Below are 24,139 nucleotides of genomic sequence, written 5' to 3' on the forward strand. Positions count from 1 at the left end.
CAGAAAATGGCTTCTATCTTCCCAATAATTAGTTATAGTTGAGAAACTGTGTGGTCAGCAGTTTAGTAGCCATGAGATCCACAGAACACAAGTGCTTGAAGAGGGCATGTGGGGAGATAGAAGAGAAATTTTTTAAAGAGGCAGGTTTGAAGGTTAGGACAGGGTAGGGAACCTTGAGGGAAGCTTATCACAATGGATAAAGGGGAAGGACATAACGTGGAGGTGGCAACTGAACAGATGATTGATCTTAGTGACAAAGAACACCATAAGCTCCTCACACTTGTGGCAAGTGAGGGTTGAGGACAAAGAAGAGGGGTTTAAGGAGGCAGTTCATGGTGGAGAAAGAAAAACCAGTCGTTACCTTTGCATTCTAGGATGACCCTAAACAATTGAGCAGTCTTGATTGGGAGAAAGCTCCAATAGTGCTCAATGCAGTTCAACCAGATCTGGTGTTGGATTGCTCAACCAGCTGTGCAACAAAATACATTCAAATTTGTACCCCTTAGACTCAAGGCAGCAAAGCTGCAGGCCATATCATCAGCAACTACTCAGGTGGAACAGAGTAAGGACAAGAATAAGGAACAGGACACCATAGGTGGAAGGAAGGTGGTGACTGAGTAGACTAACAGCTATAGAAATATTGTGATGAATGAAGGACCGAAGGATATTCAGTTTGGAGTTTGAAAGTGCAGTTGTAACTGGCCTGGGAGAGCTTTGTCCAGGGTACATGCAGAAGGCAGCTGGAGAGAAGTGAAGAGGACTACTAGGAAGTGATCCAAGATGGCCTTGTGTGTGATTTAGACTTTGAAAATAGAAAGGTCAAGTGAGATGGCAAGGTCAAAGAGGTAGCATGAATACTGCTAATTATTTTTGTTAACGGCAGTTTTTAATGTCCTTTTGTTTTAGTAAATCTCTAATGGTGTTTAGATGGTATATCTGAGGCTGACCTTTCCCCCCACCCCACACCAAATTAGCCAAACAAGCATAGTATAGGCACAAAGACTCTATAATAGCTTAATATTGTCCAAGATGTAAACAATCACTTTTCAGAGATCACTATTAAGAGTTGAATGCTGTTGGAGCAACTGTTGTTTTGGCATTGAGGAAAATAGTATGGTGCATAATCACAGTAAATATACTATTTGTGCCAAGTTTTGTTCATTTATATGCATAATATTAATTACATTTGTCTTGGTTTTTACCTTAAATTTTTATCTGGTAAGAGTGTATATTATTTCATGGTGTGATTTTGAGAAGGTCACACATTATTCTAATAAAATAGGTTACAAAGGCAAGCTCTCAGTCACTCACATTTCCAGAACCGCTTCAGCCAATTCAGGGTCGCAGGGAGTGGGAGCCTGTCCTGACAGGCAATGGGCGCGAGGCAGGGTGTACCCAGGACGGGACGCCAGCCCTTCACAGGGCACAGGACACATCATGCACACACACAGGGACAATTTACCGTAGCCAATCCACCTAACCAGCACATCTTTGGACAGTGGGAGGAAACCAGAGCACCAGAGGAAACCAGAGCAGCAGGCAGAAATCCATGCAGACACGGGTCGAACATGCAAACTCCACACAGACAGGCACCAGAGGCCAGGATCGAACCTGGGTCCCTGGAGCTGTGAGGCAGCAGCGCTGACTGTTTCAAAGCTACGGCTTGCTACAACATTGGATGGGTAAAGGCTCACTCTGGTCCTTAGAGGACACGATTCGCTCTACCCAAGTAATCAGTGATGCTGGTTCCATGGACAGTCTTGGTCTATTTATTCCATTGTAATTTAGATCGTCATTGAAAACTAAGGAAGATGTACATAAATGGTCTGTATTGAAAACAACAACCGAGGAATAAACGTGTGCACCTTCCACTCCACGAATACAGATGACTATAAATTAAAACATTAGATTACATTTCAAATACTGTCCAGAAAGTCACAGTAGTATCAGTGGTAGCAATAGTAGCAGTGATTTAAATAGAAAAGCCGTTTTTGCTTTCACCAGACAATCCGGCGGAGGTATGGAGCAGCAATATAAAGTACCAAACTTAGCTTTCTTTTCAAGTTGGCCTTCCTGAAAGAAAACCCTCAGGACCTCTCCTGGCCTTGCAAACTACCACCCCATCTCCATGACCTCTCCAAAATCCTTGTATGTGCAATTGTCTCTCAAATCAATGTTAATATAGATTATTAAAATGAAGACATGCATTCTGTAAAAGCACAAACCTAGGCATCTTTCCACAAATAATTTTTTTATTAAATTGCTAACATTAGCATTATTTAAAATAAATTACAATATCTGCAGAAAACACAAGAGACATATACACTATATAAATATATATATATATATTATATATTTACATATAAAATCAATCACAAAATATGCTCATTTTGCTTCTTACTTGTTCAGGCATGGGGGATCTTCTTTGGACCAACTGAAAGTTCCATTTTTCACGATGATACTGTTCAATGCTATTAGACAAAATATAATTTAACTTTCATGCAAACAAAATGACCTACGTCTAGTCCTAAATACTTCTACCCATAAGAACCATAGGTTTGGTCCTTGGCAGTCTCTGATCTAGCTGATCTTAGCCAGGACATTATGAGGTATTAAGATTGCCCTACTGTCCATGAACCAGGAAAGGAGGGGGTGTGGGTGGTAGTGGGAACAGTCAACTTATTTAGAATTAAAACGATTCTTATCAAATTTTCAGCATTACAGCAAACTAATTCTAGGGAAGAAAGTTTCAAATGAATTGAAACGAGAATGCACGGCACTTCAAGAGCAGTCAATTGACTGAAATGCATTGGAATATTTTGAGGACATGAAATGTACCATATAAAAGCAAGCTCTATCTTTTAAATAATCTACTAATAAACAGAGGGAAAAAAATCACCTAATTAGCAGTCTTTTGCGCACAATACCAGTCAGAGTAGGGTTTGTGGGGGGGGGGATGGGGGGGGGAAGAGGTGGCGGAAATGGCAGGGGTGGCTAAGTCACCTGTTCCTAAACCTTTGCCAAAAGATTTGTGATCCAGCACCAGAAATTTTTGAGAATAATCCAGGATGACACTTCCTTCATATTTTCTCTTTCGCTTTTCGCTAGGTTTTGTTTTTAAATGGCACGGACTGGCTAAAAAAAAAAGAAAACTTCCTAGCTTGCTCAAGGCCTCTCCCCAAATGCAAACGCAAGTCTGGAAAGCACTACGTCAGAAAGCACATCCTAATATTCTGTATCACCATCTCTTTTTACACCATGTTATCTAACTAGGAGTCCATTAAACAAATAGGATTGCAACGCTAATCTTGAATTGACAAATCAGTGAAAAATTAACTTTTACAAAAGGAGAGCTTATGTACATAAAAAAAGGACAACAACATCCTAATCATTTTTATTCCTCGTTTTGTGTAACATTGATAAGTGAAAAGCCCAAATACAGTGCAGGATGTTGAGCAGAGATTCATTATTAACCATTTATTCGGGCAAGGATCTTCTACTACTTACAGGAATGGACTAAATTTCTGTCCACTGTGTCTAGATCCAGTTCCTCATGAGAGAGGAATGTACCGAGGCGCTTCATGGAAACATTTGCCTACAGAGAAAAGGAGGGAGTTAAAGAGATCAGCAAATTAACTAATTTTGGAACAAACCTTGACAAAAAAGATTAAGTGCAGCTTATTTATATTTTAGCGTGGCCAAGAGATAACTGAGAGAAGTTTGGAATTTTTCTCTTAAATCATTGACCTTTCTTGGAAGGTTGACTGGCCAACTGTCTTTTGCATGAAAAACAGGTGACTAGCGATGCAAAAGTCTGAAGGCGCCTTGGACATCCATCTGTCTGGCCAGAAGCAGTCTTAAAAATTGGACAGAATTTTTAGCTCGGCATGGAGGCTTGACCCGCTCGAGTCTAAAACAGCGCGTGGTGTTGCCGGGCGAGCATCCCGACATCATCCCACGCTCGCGTGATATTTCAGTCAATGGGCATGGGCGAAAGTCAGAAGCGCGCTCACCGTCGATTAAAAGGGCACTTAAGCCCATTAAAGTTCCAATTGACTCCAACTTTTCATGGTCCACCCAACCTTACAGTTGGCGGACAGGCGAATCTGCCAGGTGGACTTTGCATTTTTGATGAAACTTCATCCAAGGGCGGGATGAGGTATCCGTTATTAAATTTAAAAAAATAAAAATGTTTAGACAGAATGAGCATTTCAGCGCACATTTCTGGCCAGCCAGAATGAGATCATGGTTGGGGGCTGATTGCTGTCAGCAGTCAGTTCCCTAGACACGCGCGCCCGGCAAACTAAAAATCCTGCCCATAAAATTGCAATTAGATTCAATTTATAATGTTCAAATGAGCAAAACGTATGTCATGCATGCTAATCTCAGTTGTACTGGGCATTAAATGACATAGCCAGCAGTGCTTAAAAGGACCACTTGAGGTTGCTGTATAAGGTCATTAAAAAAAATAGGAACAACAGTAGGCAACTGAGCCCAATAAGCCTGCTCCACCATTCAATAAAAATCAGGGCTGATCTGATTGTGACTTTAACTCTACTTTCTTGCCTGTCTCCCATAACCCTAGGCTCCCTTGTCGATCATAGATCTGTCTAACTCAGCCTTGAATATATTCAATGACCCAGCCTCTACTCCCCTCTGTGGAAGAGAATTCCAAATACTAATAACCCTCAGAAAAGAAATGATGCCTCATCTCCATCTTTAAATGGGATTCCCCTTATTTTTAAACTGTGCTCCCTGGTTCTAGACTCCCGCACGAGGGGTAACATCCTCTCAACCCCGTAAAGCTCCTTCAAACTGCTTCAAGTATATCCCTCAAGTAAGGAGGCAGAACTGTACACAGTACTCCAGTTGCAGTCTCACCAATGCCCTGTACAGTTGTAGCAAGGCTTCCCTACTTTTCTACTCCATCCTAGAACTAGGGGTCGCCTATTTAGGACAGAGATGAGGAGAATTCTTTTCTCTCAGAGGGTCATGAGTCTTTGGAACTCTCTTCCTCAAAAGGCAGCGGAAGCAGAATCTTTGAATATTTCTTTTTTTAGGGCAGAGCTAGATAGATCCTTGATAAGCAAAGAGGTGAAACGTTATCAGGGGTAGACAGGAATGTGGAGTTGAGCTTGCACTCAGATCAGCCATGATCTTATTGAATGGTGGAGCAAACTCAAGGGGCTGAGCGGCCTAGTCCTGCTTCGAAATTGTATGTTCGTATCACTCTTACAATAAAGGCCACATCCTACTTTGCTTCCTAATTACTTGCTATACCTGCATGCTAATTTTTTTGTGATTCATGTCCAAGGACATTCAGATCCCTCTGTATTGTAGCATTCTCCAGTCTTTCTCCATTAAATAATATTCTGCTTTGCCATTCTTCCTGCCAAAGTGGACAATCTCACATTTTCCCACCTTATACTTCATCTCCCAAATTTTTGCCCACTCACTTAATCCATCTTTTACAGACTCTTTGTATCCTCCTCAAGTTTATTTTCTACCTATCTTTGTATCATCAGCAAATTTGGCTACAATACAATCAGGTCCCTCATCCAAGTCATTAATATAGATCGTACAAATGGATGAAGCCCCATTACTGATTCCTGTGTCACTTCATTAGTTAGTTTGCCAACCTGAAAATGACCCGTTTATCTCAACTCTCTGCTTCCTGTTAGACAGCCAGTCCTCTATCTATGCTAATCTTTCACCCCCAACACCATGAACTCTTATCTTGTGAAGTAACCTTTTTATGTGGAACCTTATTGAATGCCTTCTGAAAACCGAAAACCACTACATCTCCTAGTTCCCCTTTATCCACCCTGCTTATTGCTTCCTTAAAAAACTCTAATAAATTTGTCAAACACAATTATGATTTTCTATATATCCTACGATTGCCTCCCTAATAATGGATTCCAGCATGTTCCCAATGACAGATGTTAGACTAACAGCCTATAGTTTCCTGCTTTCTGTCTCCCTTTCTTGAAAAGTGGTGCTACATTTCCGGTTTTCCAATCCACTGCAACCTTTCCAGAATCTGTAGAATTTTGGAAGATTCCAACCAATCCATCCACTATCTCTGCAACCTTTCAGGACCTTAAGACACAGGTCATCAGACGGTACCCATCGGGCTTTGGTCCCATTATTTTGCCGAGTACTTTTCCTGTAATGACCATGATTATTTTAAGTTCCTCCCTCCCTCCCTTCCCTCCCCCTCCTTTTATACAATTTTTGGGATGCTGTGTGTGTCTTCTACTGTGAAGACAGATATAAAATACTTGTTCAAAGTCTCTACCATTTCCTGTTTCTCATCAAGTCCCCAGCCTCACCCTCTCAGGAGTCCAATGCTCATCATTGCTACTCTTTTCCTTTTTATGTTCTTGTAGAAGATTTTACTGCATGCTTTTATATTTCTTGCTAGTTATCTCTCATGCTCCAATTTCTCTAATATTTTTTAGTCATCCTTTGCTGGTTTTTACAATTTCCTAATCTTCTGGCCTACCACTAACCTTAGCAGCATTGTGCATCTTTTATTTTAATTTGATGCCATCCTCAACTTCCTTAGTTAGCCATGGTTGAAACAACCTTCTCTTCTTCTCAACCCCCCTTATCAGTACATCCTTAATATAATACATGCTAAGATCAATATAAGTATTTACTTACTTGCACTATACTAGTAATGACCATGGGGAGCATGTTGAGTGGAAATCTGAGAATATTAAAAAGTGCCAATGAAACAAATGCTTTCTGGGCATCCAGCACGTTCTTCTCATCTACAAGCACATACAGTGCAAATGTAGATAAAGCAACCTATTAAAGATGAAAGGGAAACAAGTTGTAAATGATTAATTTCTTGCAATTCTATAGACGTGGCGGCATTACAAATAAATGAAATGGGCTTCATTTATAATAGAAATCTTCCAACATTTTGTCAGGAAATGTTGGGCATAAATCAATGATATGCACTAATTGTTTCAAACAGACAGTCAATCCGTTTCTTCATCAGCAACACACTACCATACTCATGGGGGTCACAATATATCTTAATTAACAGCATACTTTAACAATATTACCCAACAGACTACTACTAGATTGTGCCTATAGGGTTCATCTCCAAAGCAAAATAAAGCACATACTTCACACTAAAAATAAACTGTTTTATGAAACTAGAATTTGACCTGAGAGCACCAACTACAAACCTGAGTCTGGCATTTCAGAAAAGCAGCAGTTTACTGCTCAATCGCCAGGGTGTTGATGGGTCCGAGACATTATCTGTAAGGTATGATTCGGTGAGTATGACAATGTCAGGCTGTTACTTGACAGCTCTCCCAATTTCAGCACAAGCCTCCACAAGCCTCCTTAAGTAAGGAGGACTTCGCAGGGTCAGGTGTGCCATTATTGTTTTTGATGCCTAGGTCAATGCTGGATGGTCCATCCACTTTCATTCCTTTTTGACTTTTCTGTAGCAGTTTGGCATTTCAGAGTCAACCACATTGCTGTGGGTCTGGTGTCACATCTAGGCCAGGCTAGGTAAGGATGGCAGACTTGCTTTTCTAAAGGATATTAGCAAACCTTATGACAATCAACAATAGTTTCACGGTCACCATTAGTGGGGCTAGTTTTTATCCAAATTTAAATTCCACCTGCTGCCCTGTGGTATTTAAACCTGTCCTCCCAGACCATTAGCCTAGACCTCTGGATTAGCAATATAATTACCACTATGCCACCACTATCCCTCAAATGCAGAGTGAGGGCAAGATCAAGTCCATCTCCAATACCATGGGCAAATAATTTTTCGACACTTACTTCAAGAGTCATTTAGATAGCCTACAGCTGCTGGCATACATTTCTAACAAGTGTCAGTACCATCGTGTCAAGAAGGGAGGAAATAATTCTTAAATATAAAAGAGTGGAATCTGTGTGGAAAATATGCAGTCCAGATAAGCTCAGAGTAATGTCTGACACAGGCAAATTGTTCCCAAGTCCCAGTTTTGTTCCTTACATAGTCAGTGAAGGTATCTCAAGTCCTGTTTTATGTGAATCTTGCTTGCAACTTATTGAACAGAACTCTGCTGTATAAACTATATTGGACAGTGATTAGTTGGTCTGGAGCACATCAGTTTTTTGGAAAGCCAAAAACAACACAAAGGCATACTGCTGCAGAACTCACTGAATTTTACCTTTATTCTTCAATAAGTTCCCTATAATAAACATGCTCTTAAAATAGGTCCAGGATTCTTTCCAGTCATAAATTCTTTGCTCAAGACAAGTCTACCACTATAATATACTGCAGGCAGCAACATAACTCTGCTGTGCATACTTTAACCTAATGTAGACATAATAAAATCGCATCAGCCTTTACACAGGGCATCCTTGTCAGCTCCAAGCTCTGACAGATATATACAAATATTATCTACTCTCTTTGCTTCTCTCCTTGCTGTTTTTTCCTATACACATGCAACCAGGAAAAACACAATTTAAAACTCTTTTCTCAAAGAGCTTTTTTCATGAAAAGTCTTGTTTTGAAACATTCTTTGATGCTATATTTCTCCATTCCACAGATGAATAGGTTCATCATGAGAGGTTATATTATCTAAAATTATATTGCTTAAATAACATTGTACAAAGTTGGATTTGAAAATGTGAGATACAGAAGTAGTTAACAACCATCAAGTTTAATAGGAATGAAACTTAATTCAACTTTTGCAGTAACATTTTAATGCAAAAGTCAAATAAAAAGGCTCCAAAATCAAAAAATCATTATTTTCCCTATTGCTTTTGTACAACTGCTATTTATGCACATACCATCAGATACGCAGAATAATAATTCTGGCTTCAAATAATTCACACTGAGTTACAACACTTATGCATAAAAACTACCTTCTTGTTTCAATATTCACCAGTGTCAAATTTTTATGCACACAGTAAAATCCTTGATTTTATGGCAGTATACAGAGACCAGGGAGTGATTTCCTTCGCTCTATTCTAAAGTGACTTCAAAAAGGTCACTGAAAACAATTGAAACTGATATTGATTTATCTTCATATTAATTTATGTGTGTTAACTGTGACTAGTAACTTTTCAATTGTGGCTCTCTCACCAGAGATTTAATATTCCTTTGTTAAGGACAAATCCTGCAACAAGGCCCTGAGAGAGTGTAGGTTCAAGTGGACATGTAGACAACACAGCATCTAGTAGGTTGCTGATCTTTAAACATCACAGGGATGCAGGAGAGGTCTGACATTTTTATGGTTAGGTAGCTGTGATGCTGAAGATGGCAGGAGAGGGTTGTATTGTTCAGATATATACAGTCTAGAGTGTTGGAAACAACTTCACAGTTCATCAGAAAGCTTTTAATAGTTCATGAAGTTCTGTAACAATCTTCAGCCTAAGGATTTGATTGACAGAGCAATTAGGATACATAAAACTAAAGTCATTGATCAGGAACAAGAAAGAAAGATTTGGCAACACTGAAACATAAAAGGATTGAACAAGTATCTAAGAGAATGATTGCCAGGAGAGAGACAGAAAGGTCTGATCAGCTTTGAAAACTTGGGACAGAATTTTGCCCTTGGTTGGCTGGCGGGCGGCCTAACTCTGCCACCGAAGCGGGCCCTGCCGCCATATTAAGTGGGCGGGACAATTAAGGCCTGCCCAGCGGCCTGCCCGATGGGAAGCGCTATGCACTTCCTGTGCAGGGGGGGGGGGGGGGGATTACCCATCTGTCAAAGTGTGCTCTTTCGCGCATGCGCATGAAAGAGTGCACTGCTTCCTGAGACTAAGTGCTGTCTCAGGGAGATCAGTGAAAGTGTTACAAAGTTTAGAAAAATAAAGAAATTATTAACACGTCCCCCTCATGTGACAATATCACACGAGATGGGACATGTTAATAAATATCACGTAAAATTTGAAGTTTTTAAAAACAGACTTGAAACCTCACCCTGCCAGTGGATGAGGTTTCATGTACTATCAGAAGACCGCTGGGGCTCCTGGCCTGCCCGTCAGCCTCATGGTTGGACAGGCAGGGTCTTTAATTATCTTAATTACCTCCGTTGGCCATTGCCAGGTCGGCGGGAGGACAGCTGATTTCGCTGTCCGCCCGCCTTCCTAAAGATTTAAAGGGACCGGGATGACGTCAGGGGTTCCTCCCAACCTCATCCCAGGTCATTTTCCCGTCAGTAAGTGGTGCCCCGCCCCCAAATCGCCAACAGGAAAATTCTGCAGTTGAGCTCAAGGCTGCTAAGGTCTGTGTAATTCTTTGGTGAACTCACAAGGTTCTGTGTTGCTGATAAGTGTATGTTTAACTCGTCAATAATTGTTACCATATACTTAATGAATCTGTGAATGGCTACTGTGAACATTATTATTTTAAAGGTATCTTCTGAACCACTTTTTTGGATTAGCTTTTATTCCCCACCCCAAACATTCTACAGATTGCATTTCACTTACCAGAAATGGTGCACAGACCCATGCAAATGTTGAAACTGCTGAGTAATAGGCTGCACTTTTGAGCACTTGGAGCTCCTTCTGTCTAATTTGCAGCACCTTCTCCTTAAACGCCAGCTCCCAGGCATATAACTTCAACACTCTTATTCCACTTAGAATCTCATTCATCAGTTTGATGCGATTGTCTTTTTCTTTCATCTGCGTCACCTGAATATTAAAAAATTAAAAGTGCATATTTAATCAGTTCAACATGACCTTTCTAAAAACAAAGTGCCGGAAACACTCAGCAGGTCTGGCAGCATCTGTGGAGAGAGGAACAGAGTTAATGTTCCAGGTCTAATGACTCTTCTTCAAAACTGAAGTAAAAATGTGATGGGTTTTATTGTGTGTGTGTGTGTGTGTGTGTGTGTGTGTGTGTGTGTGTGTGTGTGTGTGTGTGTGTGTGTGTGGAGGGTACGGGAAGGGGGACAAGGGATAACAAAAGGAATGGTCTGGGATAAGGTAGAGGGCAGGAGAGATTAAATGACAAAAGATGTCATGGAACAAAATGCCTTTTACGAATACAGTATACTAAATTGAAAGTACAACAAGTAAATCACGGTTTCACTTGAAAATAGCATTTGGGGCCTTGGATGGTGAGAAGGGAGGAGGTAAAAGGACAGGATACTGTATTCACTTGCTCACAATGCAGTCTTTCCCCTACACTGGGGAGACCAAAGACAGACTGGGTGACCGCTTTGCGGAACAGCTCCATTCAGTCTGCAAGTGTGACCCCTTGCACCCACCTTGACATTTCAATCCCTGGTCTGCTACAGTGTTCCACTGAAGCTCAACACAAGCTTGAGGAACAAGACCTCATCTTCCAACTCAGCACTTTTAAAGTCTTCTGGACTCAATATTGAGGTCAACAACTTTAGGTTATAATCTCTGCCTCCATCTCATTTTGTGTGTTTTTTTTTGCTGGTTTTGGTCAGGTCTTGTTTCTTTCTTTATTGCTTCCATGTTTCATTCGGACAGTTGCTACGTAGCCATTCATGCCTCATCTGAACACATCTTTTGGTTCTTTACATACCCGTTACTACTCTCTTTGGCTTTTGTGTACCATTTAATCCCTCATGCTTTCCACCCAGTTATAAACCTTCCCTTTTGTTCTTCCTGCCCCCCTCCCCACTGCCACTGGCTTAAAAACCTATCATATTTCCATCTCTCTTTAGTTCTGATGAAAGGTCGTCAGCCTGAAACATTAACGGTTTCTCTCTCCACAGATGCTGCCAGACCTGCTTTATATTTCTAGCGTTTTCTATTTTAACTTCAGATATCCAGCACCCAGTATTTTGCTTTTGTGTCACTGTACCTGGAGGTTTCTCATCTTCATTGCAATCACAGCATTTATAGGGACCAGTAGAATCATGACAGCCACGCCCGCTAGCACTGAGGGCCCAAGATTCTGAACAGCGCAAAAACATCAAAATTGTAATATTTAGTTACCAAAAATTTAAAGATCTTGCACTATACTCTCCAATGAAAACCATCACACACCACTAATTTTGGCATCTAAACTCATATCATTTGGCAATAATACTAAAACATGAGGATTTTTTTTTAAATAATAAGTGAAATTTGAAGAACTAGACCAAGATTAAGTCCTCAAGTGACATGAGACCTTCATTCTCCCCGTATGGTTTAAACTAATCCAACTCCACTTTACTATAAAAGTCAAAATGCAATAACTTACCACATGTGGATTTGGGGAAAATTTCATAACAGGTAGAAATTTTAGTATTATGAAAATATTTTTACTAAACTGGATTTGAAAAACACCACTGGTGAATTTCTTACCCTTTTGAGTATAGTTTTCCCAGTAAGGCACAAGCATACCCTTGCAGGGCTCTGCTTTTAATTCCGCATCAGTTTTCAGGTGAGCTTTGGCTTCAGTTTGAAACGAACCACAGCAGCCAAAAAGATATCCAGGGTATTTAACTCCCAGGGCTAACCTTACTAGCTGATTTCCTGTTAAATCGGCTGACCCAGGGGCGCATTTGAATCAGGAATGTACCTCTAAAAGAGAGGCTGAATTCCATTTTGGCTTCTTTCATGTCCAAGGTGCAAAAAGAAGAATCTTCACTGGGATGAATGACAGGCAGGAACCAACATTCACAGTCGATACCCTGTATGTACTTGTAGAAAAGATCAGGGTGAGGAAGTTCCCCACAGTGCCTGGAGGGTTGGCAGAGGCTATCAGTTCATTCACAGAACATGGATACAGTACAGGAAGACCTTCAATGCCCTCATAGCAAGGGCATGCATTGCCCTTAAATTTATCATTCCCTCTGGAACACATGGCAGCAGTCCTTCAACCCTTTCACCTTCAGTTTCAACAAATTGCTTCACTTATGGTTCCCTCATGAATCTGCACAATACCATCTCCCATCCTAATTATACACACCTCTTCTTTTACACCAAACAGCAGCACAATTTTCCTCTCCCTTGATAGCCCTTGCACAATTACCAACTTCTCTCGGGACTCCTTCCTCACTTCACATCTTATGCACTTGCTTCCCATGCAACATTTTATTCACCCAGCTTTGTGCTGGTTTCTTTTCCCTCTTGGGATGTATCATCAAAATTCAAACCTGCTGCCTTGATGATTTTTCAATAAAATAATTGATCTAATCCCAGCACAAGCTCCACATATCATCACTCTCCTTTTCAGTAGCCAGTCTAACTCTCAACCCTTTCTTTTTGAGGATAAATAATGAGAATAAACGCAGCAGTAACAAGACCAGGAGGACTAACCAGCTTTATGAGTTGGAGTGAGCTACAGGCCGAGAAAGCTACGTCCATCAGGAATATCAAATCTGCCAGCTTCACTGAACAGGATCTCTGACCATTAATAGCATTGCCCCCAATGTGTACGGCAGACATGATTATGTAAACACAAATCATCCGCTATAAGCGGTTGATACTAACTTCAGATTCCCTATGATTTTGAAGAGGACAGGGTACAAAAATTAATGTAAAGATCTGAAGGTTTACAATATTTAATAGTAATTGACAGATTGGCTATATTTAGTAAACAGCTGCTGGAAGCTGTCTGAAGTCTCCCATCATGTGTTAGCACTGTTAACTACAGCAGCTGGGCAGCTTCAGCCAGCCATTTCTGGGGTATTAAAATTAGATAAGGGGGGTGACAGCGCTCAGTCGTACTCAGCTATGCAAGTAAATAGTAAACAACACTTAATTTGACATTAATGGAGGTGCGAAAGCCTACCAAACTAGCCAAATAACTGGCGCACAATGTTATTTTCCTGCGTAACTGAATTCAAAGGAAATGGACAATAGTTAAATGTCTCATGGCAGATATTGGTGGCTGCCCAGAATAAGCACATACAATGCAAATGCAAAAATAGACAATTTCATACTTTCCCATTTTATACTCCATTTGCCAGGTCTTTACCCACTCACTTAACTCATCTATATCACCCTGAGGCCTCCTTGTGTCCTCTTCACATCTTACTATCCTACCTATAATAAGGAATATAAATCAAAAGGTAGATAAATTAAGTTGTGGGACAGATCAGTCATGATCTGGCTGAACGGCAGAATAGGCTCAAGGGAATGAGTGGCCTAATCCCGCTCCTATGCTCCTAAATCTATAAACTTTGAAGCAGGCTAGTGCTGAACCCTTCAGATTCAGTTATTGCATTATTGTACTACAGCCTGGAGTGTGAAGCCAGTAAAGACAAACATAGAGACAACCTAATCTATCCAAAAATAAAAACAATTTAATAAGCCTCGATAAATGGTGTCTTAATAACTAACAGTGTTGAGGACAAAACAGACTTTTGCCACCATCAAATTAGTTACCTGCCACAGGAAGTACATAGCCAGGATCACCTGAAGTGGTGCAGACCAGATCATATTTAAGTAAGTTATCAAATCCATGAACTTCTGTGCATCCACAGACATCAAGTTTACAATTTCCCCAACTGTGGATGTTTTTCTTGCTGCATTTGAAATGACCAGGGCCTTAGTACAGAGCAAATAAAACTGATTACTCCAAACACATTCTTACAGAAATGCAAAGAGCAGTTAATACATACAATAAAATGTAAATAATTCTGCTTAAACTATAGGTGAGAATAATATATGGTCAGGCAGGTAAACCTTTATACTGATTATTTCTAAAAATGTCGCAACTATTCTGCAATAGTAAGTACATTTTAAAAAGCAGTAATCATTAGAAGCACATTTTTTTCACTAGGATTTCTCTGCTTAAAGGAAACTTTCTTCGGCTGGCAAGCAAGACAAACATGGGGCTCGACAGTGTTGATAGTTATTTTCCCAGGAATATTTCAAAATACTAATTTCAAAATGGTTAACGTAACTGTCAGTTGAAATTTAAAAATTAAAATTTCCATGTCCCTGTTAATCAAGAAGCAGCCACCAACTTAGATATTTTACATAAGATTACTTGACAAAGTTACAGATTTCCTACTCAGTGTATCAGCTTTTTACTGATTAATAAATATGTCCCCAGTTTAATATCTTCAGCTTATACCATTACAATAAACTTCAAAAAGCTCTGTCGTGTGGTTTATTTTTCACATTTTTGTTCCGCTAACAAGATAGTAGAATGAACCCATACCTTTCTATAAACTGCTCCTATAATAGCAGTTTTTAGTCTCATTCCAGTAACAAAACAAATTTGGAAGTACTGATGGAGGAAGAGAGTCTGTATAAATGCACATAAAAATAGTAGCACAACATAAAAGTAGCCTTGCCAGGCTGGAGCCTTTTCGTTATTGATAAACTGCAACAGAAACCTGTTACAAGAAAAAAGAAAAGTGATTAAATGTCAGGGGTTATGTTTACATGCAATATGGCAAACTGCACACAAACTTAAGTTGCCCAATTTCACAGTAGCTTAATGCAATATTACATTGTGCCACTGAGAGGGAAGACTTAGATTCATAACTTGTTAAAATTATCTCAATTGAGTCCACAAATTCAATTAGAAATATTGCAATGGTCATGAACAAAGGCTAATAAAGGATCAACTTTGATTATACTATTTGCTACACAGAGCAGCATTAGAAGAACTTCAGGTAAGCCATCATCCACCATAAATTTAGCTCCCCTGGCAAAGGTGCCATCCACTCCCAGGCCACTGAGACTAAACAAAACCACATGCAATGTGGGCATTCTATTCAATCCCAGGCTAATCTTCATACTCCATTTCCTTTATCAGTATGAGGTCCACTTATTTCCACCTGTGCAACAATGCCCCCTTTCCACACTATCTGGATTTTTGACCAAGCCAGAATCCTTTATCTTAATGTTCTCCTTACTAATCTCCCATCACCTGCAGTCCACAACTTCAACTGGTCAAGAATGGTGCCATGCATACCCTATCCCTCTAACACATCATCCCTGTCTTCACTAACTTAGCACCCCCCCATTCCTCAAATACATCAAATCCAAAGTAGTTATCCTCCACTTCAAATACCTCATCGACCTTACAACCTCCTCCTTACTACCCCTCTGACACTCATTGGCCTTAAGAATCTAGCCTCTTGTACATCCTCCTTTTTTCACCACTGATGGCAGAGCCTTCAGCTATCTTGGCCCTACCCTCTGAAACTCCCTTCCCAAGTCACTCTGCCTCCCTACTTCGCCACTATCATCACCCTGGAATTCACTCACTTCTCTAAACCGCTCCCCAATGGCTTGGGATCCATTCTCATTATTTCTTTGTAAAGTGCACCAAGAAAATCTTGTACATGAAAGATATTACATAAATGCAAGTTATTCCTGTCTGACATATCAGTTGATGTTCATGCATGCTATCCAAATGTGCATAAAGGGGAAGACAAACTTAAAAAATGGCATAAGCCCCACCTTTTTTCCCACCCTGTGGTGTTTGAGCTGAATCAGGCACAAATCTGCCATACTTGTATTGTGGCATTTTTTCAGTATTCTATTGCAGTTTTCTCTAAAGCACAAGTAGATTCTTGACATTGGAACCATTATCACCAAAACTGTCATTTTGTAATGTGTGTAGGGAGAAAATGAAAACAAACTGTCTTTTGTTGAAGACAATAAACAATTGTGTTGTGCTGGTAGATTTCAGCTTAAAATGTTAACTTAATGTGTCAGCTCCTTCTAAAACATATTAACATCAGCTATTATCACAAGCTAAAAATAGCCAAAACAAATTATTCTTTTATTACTGAAGTTCATAATATGAAGCACAGTCAACACAAATTTATGAAAAGGAAATAGTTTGAGCTTTTTTGAGGAGATAACTAGTTAGATGGATAAGAGGGAACTGGCAGATGTAGTGTACTTGAATTTTCAAAAATCACTCTGTAAGGTGTCACGCACAGGTTAAAACACAAAACTAGGACATATGGAATTGGGATCATTAAATTACCATGGATTGATAATTTGTTTAGGACAGAAGAAAAAATAAAAATAAGTTGACATTTCAAGTTGGCAGACTGTAAAGAGCAAGAATCAGTGCTTGGGCCTCAGCTATTTACAATCTGTATTATTGTCTGAAATAAGAGGACTGACTATTACGTATCCAAGTTGGTTGACAATACAAAGTTAGATGGGAAAATAAATGATAATGAAGTTACGAAGAGCCTGCAGAGGGATATAGATAGATTGGGTGAGTGGGCAAGAACATGGCAGATGGATTACAATTTGGCAGAGTGTGACATTATCCACTTTGGTCGGAAACATAAAAAAGTGGGAAATGTTTGCATTCAGAGATACCAGAGTTTTGCACTTGAATTACAGAAAGTTAACATGCAGATACAACAAGCAATTTGGAGGAGAAATGTTATGTTAGCTTTTGTTCCAGAGGGATTGGAGTAAAAGAGTAAAGTCTTACTACAATTATGCATACATGGCATTGGTGAAGCTACACCTGCAGTACTGTATACAGTTTTGCTCTCCTTACTCACAGAAAGATATACTTGCCCTAGAGAGAGCACAACAAAGGTTCACTAGATTGTTTCTCAGGTTGAGACGGTTTTCCTATGGAGGAGAGACATTGTGTATATTCATAGAAAAAGCTTTCTCTGGCTGAAAATCTAGAACATGGGGTCACAGTCTCAAAGTAAGGGGTCAACAATTTAGGACTGCATTGAGGAGAAATTTCTACACTCAACAGGGTACCCGGACAGCTGTGAATGCTCAGTCAATTCAAGACAGAGGCTGATCAATTTTTTGGCATTAAGGGAATTAAGGTGGAGTTGGATTAGATGATCAGCCAGGATCTTGCTGAGTGGAAAAGCAGGTTCATTGGCACAAATGGCCTACATCTCATATTTCTTATGTTTTATGAGTTATATTTATGTGGCACAAACACATGTAGGGTCAGATTAAAATACATCAGTATGGACCAACGGATGATATCAGTAATTGTCCTGCAAAGAAAGATATTATAGAAATCATTTTGCTTTTGATAATTATTCTTCGAACTATTGTGCAACTTACTTCAGAATTTCAGGGCTGGCAAACATCAATAAGTCATGAATAATCTTATACAAGAAGCTCATCATAAAATATGGCCCAAAGGCTCTACAAAGTGCTTTCAGCAGTGAAGGTTGCAAATTTTTTTTCTTCTTTAAAAGCAACACATGTGCTTCATCAGGTTCCTCAGTATTCTCATGCTCCTTTTTGGTTCTGTTCTTCTTAGGAGAGTATACCATTTCACTTAGCCTTTTACAAATGAAGAAAGAAATTTAAATTTGTTAAAAATTACTTTGAGCATAATAATAAAAAACACCATTTACACAGACTATTTAAAAACTTTAACAAAAACAGAATTACCTGGAAAAACTCAGCAGGTCTGGCAGCATCGGCGGAGAAGAGTTGATGTTTCGAGTCCTCATGACCCTTTGACAGAACTTGAGTGAGTCCAAGAAAGGGGTGAAATATAAGCTGGTTTAAGGTGTGTGTGTGTGTGTGTGTGTGGGTGGGGGTGGGGGGGGTGGTTTTGGGTGGGGGGAGAGAGAGAGAAGTGGAGGGTGTTGGTGTGGTTGTAGGGACAAACAAGCAGTAATAGAAGCAGATCATCAAAAGATGTCACAAACAACAGAACAAACGAACACATAGGTGTTAAGGTTGGTGATATTATCTATACGAATGTGCTAATTAAGAATGGATGGTAGGGCACTCAAGGTATAGCTCTAGTGGGGGTGGGGGGAGCATAAAAGATTTAAAAAGATTTAAAAATAATGGAAATAGGTGGGAAAAGAAAAATCTATATAATTTATTGGAAAAAACAAAAGGAAGGGGGAAACAGAAAGGGGGTGGGGATGGAGGAGGGAGCTCAAGACCTAAAGTTGTTGAATTCAATATTCAGTCCTGCTGTATTGAATTCAACAACTTTAGGTCTTGAGCTCCCTCTTCCATCCCCACCCCCTTTCTGTTTCCCCCTTCCTTTTGTTTTTTCCAATAAATTATATAGATTTTTCTTTTCCCACCTATTTCCATTATTTTTAAATCTTTTTAAATCTTTTGTGCTCCCCCCACCCCCACTAGAGCTATACCTTGAGTGCCCTACCATCCATTCTTAATTAGCACATTCGTTTAGATAATATCACCAACTTTAACACCTATGTGTTCTTTGGTTCTGGTGTTTGTGACATTTTATGATGAATTGCTTCTAATACTGCTTGTTTGTCCCTACAACCACACCAACACCCTCCACTTCTCTCTCTCTCCCCCCACCCACACACACCTTAAACCAGCTTATATTTCACCCCTTTCTTGGACTCACTCAAGTTCTGTCGAAGGGTCATGAGGACTCGAAACGTCAACTCTTTTCTTCTCCGCTGATGCTGTCAGACCTGCTGAGTTTTTCCAGGTAATTCTGTTTCTGTTTTTGTTTTGGATTTCCAGCATCCGCAGTTTTTTTGTTTTTATATTTAAAAACTTTAATACTTTTTGTCATGAATAATATTTACAAATATATCCATTACCTGGTTATTTTGGAACATTCCTTCTCCCATTCTTCAACCAGGTGTGGCACAATCACTTTAGATTTATCCTTCTTATTCAAGGTCCATAAATCATCTGGCTCCAATGGCCGTTTATATCCTAAAACTGTCATCCTGACGAAGTAATGTAAGAAAGCACAAGTTAATGTGTCACTTGCTTTTTCAAAAGCTAAGAAACTATGGTAAAGGATGAAGACCCATAATGTGGAGCAATTCAGAGGATGAAAATATTTTGAAAGTTAAGAAAAATTAAAAAGTAGTAATTCAAAAGACAAAATTATGTACAGTATGGAATTGTAAAACCACACAATTGAAAATGTTCTTGTAACAGAAACAAATAAGAGGAAATTAGATACTTCAGTGTCTACAGACTGAGGAATTATATGACTAATGCACAATTAAAACATTAGTCTTACATCACTGCCAATATTAATAAAAATTATAGTTTCCCTTCAATCGCTTTACAATAATGAATTTTCTGAAAGAAATGTTTACTAAACTGAAAAAACATTTGATTAAAAATCTACAAAGGGGTTTGTTATAATTTCTTCACAAGTAGAAACATTAACAGTTATTTCTTTACTTTGGGCAGGAAACGGGTACAATTTTTATTGCCTTCAATTTTGGCTTCAAAATACATGCATTAATAAGCCAATTTCCTGCATCATTGCTTTCAATTCTGCTAACATAATATTTAGAAGATATGTTTTGCTTGATATAACATTATATACTATGACTAAGATAGCACTGTCTCTCCAAGGTCACAAAAATTTATTTCAGCAAAGAAAATGTCAGTGCACAGCAATGTTCCCTGTTAAATGTTGTTGTTGTGAATGGCCAGTTTTTCACATTTTTAAAAAAATATTTTGTGTGGACAGAAAAAGGACTGTGCAGTCCCCTCCATACTGCTGTGTGGTTGCAGCTTAGTGAGAACATTAGTTGTCTGAGGTGGGGTCTGTGGAGATTAGAACATAGCGGGGGCTTCCATCACTGGCATTAAGTGACAGGCTTTCTTTCTTTTTCTTAAGGTTTCCTTTATACCTAGAACAAACTATAATTTCTGATCGACAAAATCAACTGGTTTTATTTATCTAATAGCAAACTCCTATAGCATTACTTAATTACTGGTGGGAAGTATAGTTTGATAAAGACATGCAAGGACTAAGCAATGCATTATTCTACATTTAAAGTAAAACTTTCTGGTTTTAAGGTCACAATGTCTGATTTTTGTTCACTAAATACAGCTTCAAGTTAAGTAGTGCTTGATTAAAGGAGAATAAAAGATTTCCTCTTGTCAATTTAGACTCTTGGCCAGAAGCAGCCAGCATTAAATGACTGATTTTGCATTTTCAGCGCATTTGCATCATGTATTAATAGGTTAGGTCTCATTGCTTGAGCAACACAAATCCATATCCATCTAAAACGTTTTAAGTTCATCATTCGGAAAATCAAACTTTTTGACAGAAAAGTTCTACACATTAGAAATGAATGATATTACAAAATAAAGTTCTATTAGATTATCTTGCTTATTAATTTCAGGAAAATACTCGGTATAACTGCAGTTAGGCTTAAATGCTTTATATTTTTACATACCCTGTAAACCACCAGAACGTTATCCGGGACAGGAATGACGCACTTAGCTCAGGACAAAGATTCTAGATAAAGAAAAAAGAAAGTATTGCCTCAACAAGAAAAAAAAATCCAACCGATACATCTAATGCTTAGTTAAATACAAGAGGTGCGATGAAGTCCCTGGGAAAAAAACACATTAGGAAAGATGTGGGCTTACATTATTAAAGAAGCTGCAGCAAAATAATGGGATACAATGAGCTACACAATAAAATAGCTGAACATTCAGATGAACAGCAACAAACTGTGGAGTTCCCTTCTGTTCCTATTTTTTTAGCAATCAAACAAAGCAAGTAAAAGGGTTTCAGAATTAGATGAAGGCAGAATTTTATGGTAAGGAAAAGAGTAATAAAATGGCTTACTAATATTCAAAAGGGATGGGGCATGTCGCAACAGTTGCCAAATTATTGTTTGAATGCTAATTAACCAAATAGCTTGAAATAACTAATGAAGAGTCATACAGACTCGAAACGTTAACTCTGTCATCCTCTCCACAGATGCTGTCAGACCTGCTGAGTTTTTCCAGCAATTTTTGTTTTAATTTCAGATTTCCAGCGGCCACAGTATTTTGCTTTTAGCTTTAAATAATTTTGGCTGAATTTTAAACAGGGAAAGCGTTCTGAATTAGTATTTTTAAAATAAAAGTTCTCTTCAGTGTGAGGTGGCAATTAACAAGACAAACATAAGAGTGAACTGTGGCCAAGAATGCAGTCAAGTACTGTTAACACATCTGATTGACAGCATTTGCAACACAACAGGAGCCAATTACATAAAAGCAAAAAACTGCGAATGCTGGAAATCTAAAAAAATAAAAATAAAAATACCTGGAAAAACTCAGCAGGTCTGGCAGCATCTGCGGAGCGGAGCACAGTTAACATTTCGAGTCCGTATGACTCTTCAACAGAACTAAGTAAAAATAGAAAAGAGGTGAAATGTAAGCTGGTTTAAGGTGGGGTGGAACAAGTAGAGCTGGATAGAGGGCCAGAGATAGGTGGGGATAGCCAAAAGATGTCATAGACAAAAGGACAAAGAGTGTTGAAGGAATGTGCTAATTAATACTCGAAACGTTAACTGTGTTCCTCTCCGCAGATGCTACCAGACCTGCTGAGAAGCCAATACAGCCTTTGAGTAAGCCCGATTGTTTATTATTCATATTCTATGTGTCATTGTAGTTACAGTGTATGTTAAAGCTTTGAAATACTTTAACAGCTTAGTGGTTTTTTTTACACTTAACGACAAAGAAAAATGGTAATTTTGAAATTATTTTAATAGTTTATTTATGCTATTTGTACCACATTGGATTGCTATATTTACCAAAGGAACTGAGTATCAGAAATGATGAAGGTGGTAGACTTAACTCCTAAACTTTGTCCTTAGAATATAACCTTGTGCTCCTATATTAGGATTTATCATCCTGAATTTACATTAAATCAAATCACACATTGATCTGACTGCTTATCCATCGCTAAATAGATAGCTCCATGTGAAATGCAACTTTCAAAACTTGTACCTCAAGTCCCTTAATATGCTCACATTTTGTGTTTTGTCTGCTTTATTTGTTCTTTATATGACTTTCTCAGGAGCAAATATTGACATATGGTGATATCAGGTGATCTTTAAAAAGAGGGGCTGCAGACTGGCTAGCAGGTTAGCTCTTATCCCTTTGTCTTAGTTGTTTGTTCAGGAACAGTCAACTCTGGACGTTCAACAATTGGTACTGATGGCCAGGCTGGTGCCAATGCTCTAATGACCGCCAGATTTGAAAACTGCAATACAAAAACAGAATTACCCGGAAAAACTCAGCAGACCTGGCAACATCGGTGGAGAAGAAAAGAGTTGACGTTTCGAGTCCTCTCTCTGCAGCTTGAAAACTGCAATATTTGATAATCTCACAAACCATTTAACAACAGTTACATCTGTGAAAGCTCTAGTTTTCTAATTCTAAAAATTGAAGAAAGATTGTGCAAGAAAATGAGAATGCCTCACCGGAGAAGAGCTGGCATAGTTGTGGGATAAGAACTGACAGCAGCAGAGTTCTCAGGTTTGTATCATACCAGAGACTACATATTGCATCCGCTATCTACAAGATCAGGATTACATTTTCACATGCATGTTTTACATGGGATTTCTCCAGAAACTAAATTATTAGGCTTTACTCCTACATTGATTCTTTTTTAGGTATTCTACACAATGAGATTTTGATGTAATGAGTAGTATCAAAAAATTCCAACTTGGGCTCTCAGAAGCTTCTTGGTTTTCCAGCACAGTAATTAGTAATTGATAACACAGAAAAATAGAATTATAGAATGATACAACAGAGGGCCATTCTGCCCATAGTGCCTCTGCTGGCTCTTTGACGAATCAATTGGATAGCTGTCAGTCCCCTTCTCTTTCCCCATAGCCCTTTAATCATTTAACCTAATTCTCTTAAACATTTCCACTGAATCTGCTTCCATCACATTTTTAGATAGTACATTCCAGATCACAACTCTGAAAAAAAATGTTTCCTTGTATCACCTCCAGTTCTTCTGCCAATCACCTTAAATCTCAGTCCTGTTACCAACTGTACTGCTAGAAACAGCTTCCCCTTATTTACTCTATAAAGGCCACTCAAAATGTTGAGCACTTCTAGTAAATCTCCTCTTAACCTGCTCTGTTCTAAGGAGAACAACGTCAGCATCTCTAGTCTCTCCACATAACCGAAATTCCACCTCCATGGTACCATTCTAGTAAATCTCTTCTGCAACCCCACCAAGGCTTCACTATCCTTCCCAAAGTTTGGTGCCCATGTTCAACAATATACCAGCTGTGGCCTAACCACTGTTTTTTTTTTAAGTTTCAGCATAACTTCTTTAGTTTTATATCTCCATTAATAAAGCAAAAAATCCCATGTGCTTTCTCAACACCCCCTCAACTTGCCATGTTACCTTCAAAGATTGTGCACATGTACCCCAGCTCTCTGAAAAAAAGTGAGAAAATGCAGGGAAAAAAACTCAGCAGGTCTTCTTCAGAGCCCTGCTGACTTTTTCCAGCATTTTCTGCTT

At 39.0% G+C, this 24,139-nt stretch overlaps 1 protein-coding gene across 3 annotated transcripts in view; it reads right to left on the minus strand.

Annotated features, from left to right (window-relative positions):
• Window positions 1–24,139, minus strand: part of abcc1 (ATP-binding cassette, sub-family C (CFTR/MRP), member 1) — a 95,696-nt gene that overhangs the window by 39,684 nt on the left and 31,873 nt on the right. For all 3 annotated transcript variants that reach the window (XM_041206165.1, XM_041206164.1, XM_041206163.1), the window contains 10 exons: window positions 21,060–21,121; window positions 19,449–19,580; window positions 17,959–18,183; window positions 15,098–15,275; window positions 14,317–14,478; window positions 11,804–11,896; window positions 10,453–10,656; window positions 6,667–6,813; window positions 3,508–3,595; window positions 2,402–2,471 (listed from right to left, as the gene is read on the minus strand). In XM_041206165.1, coding sequence (XP_041062099.1) covers window positions 2,402–2,471; window positions 3,508–3,595; window positions 6,667–6,813; window positions 10,453–10,656; window positions 11,804–11,896; window positions 14,317–14,478; window positions 15,098–15,275; window positions 17,959–18,183; window positions 19,449–19,580; window positions 21,060–21,121 — 1,361 coding nt within the window. The remainder of the gene's footprint in view (window positions 1–2,401; window positions 2,472–3,507; window positions 3,596–6,666; window positions 6,814–10,452; window positions 10,657–11,803; window positions 11,897–14,316; window positions 14,479–15,097; window positions 15,276–17,958; window positions 18,184–19,448; window positions 19,581–21,059; window positions 21,122–24,139) is intronic.

The sequence above is a fragment of the Carcharodon carcharias genome, chromosome 15, assembly GCF_017639515.1.
Source record: "Carcharodon carcharias isolate sCarCar2 chromosome 15, sCarCar2.pri, whole genome shotgun sequence".
Lineage (NCBI taxonomy): Eukaryota > Metazoa > Chordata > Chondrichthyes > Lamniformes > Lamnidae > Carcharodon > Carcharodon carcharias.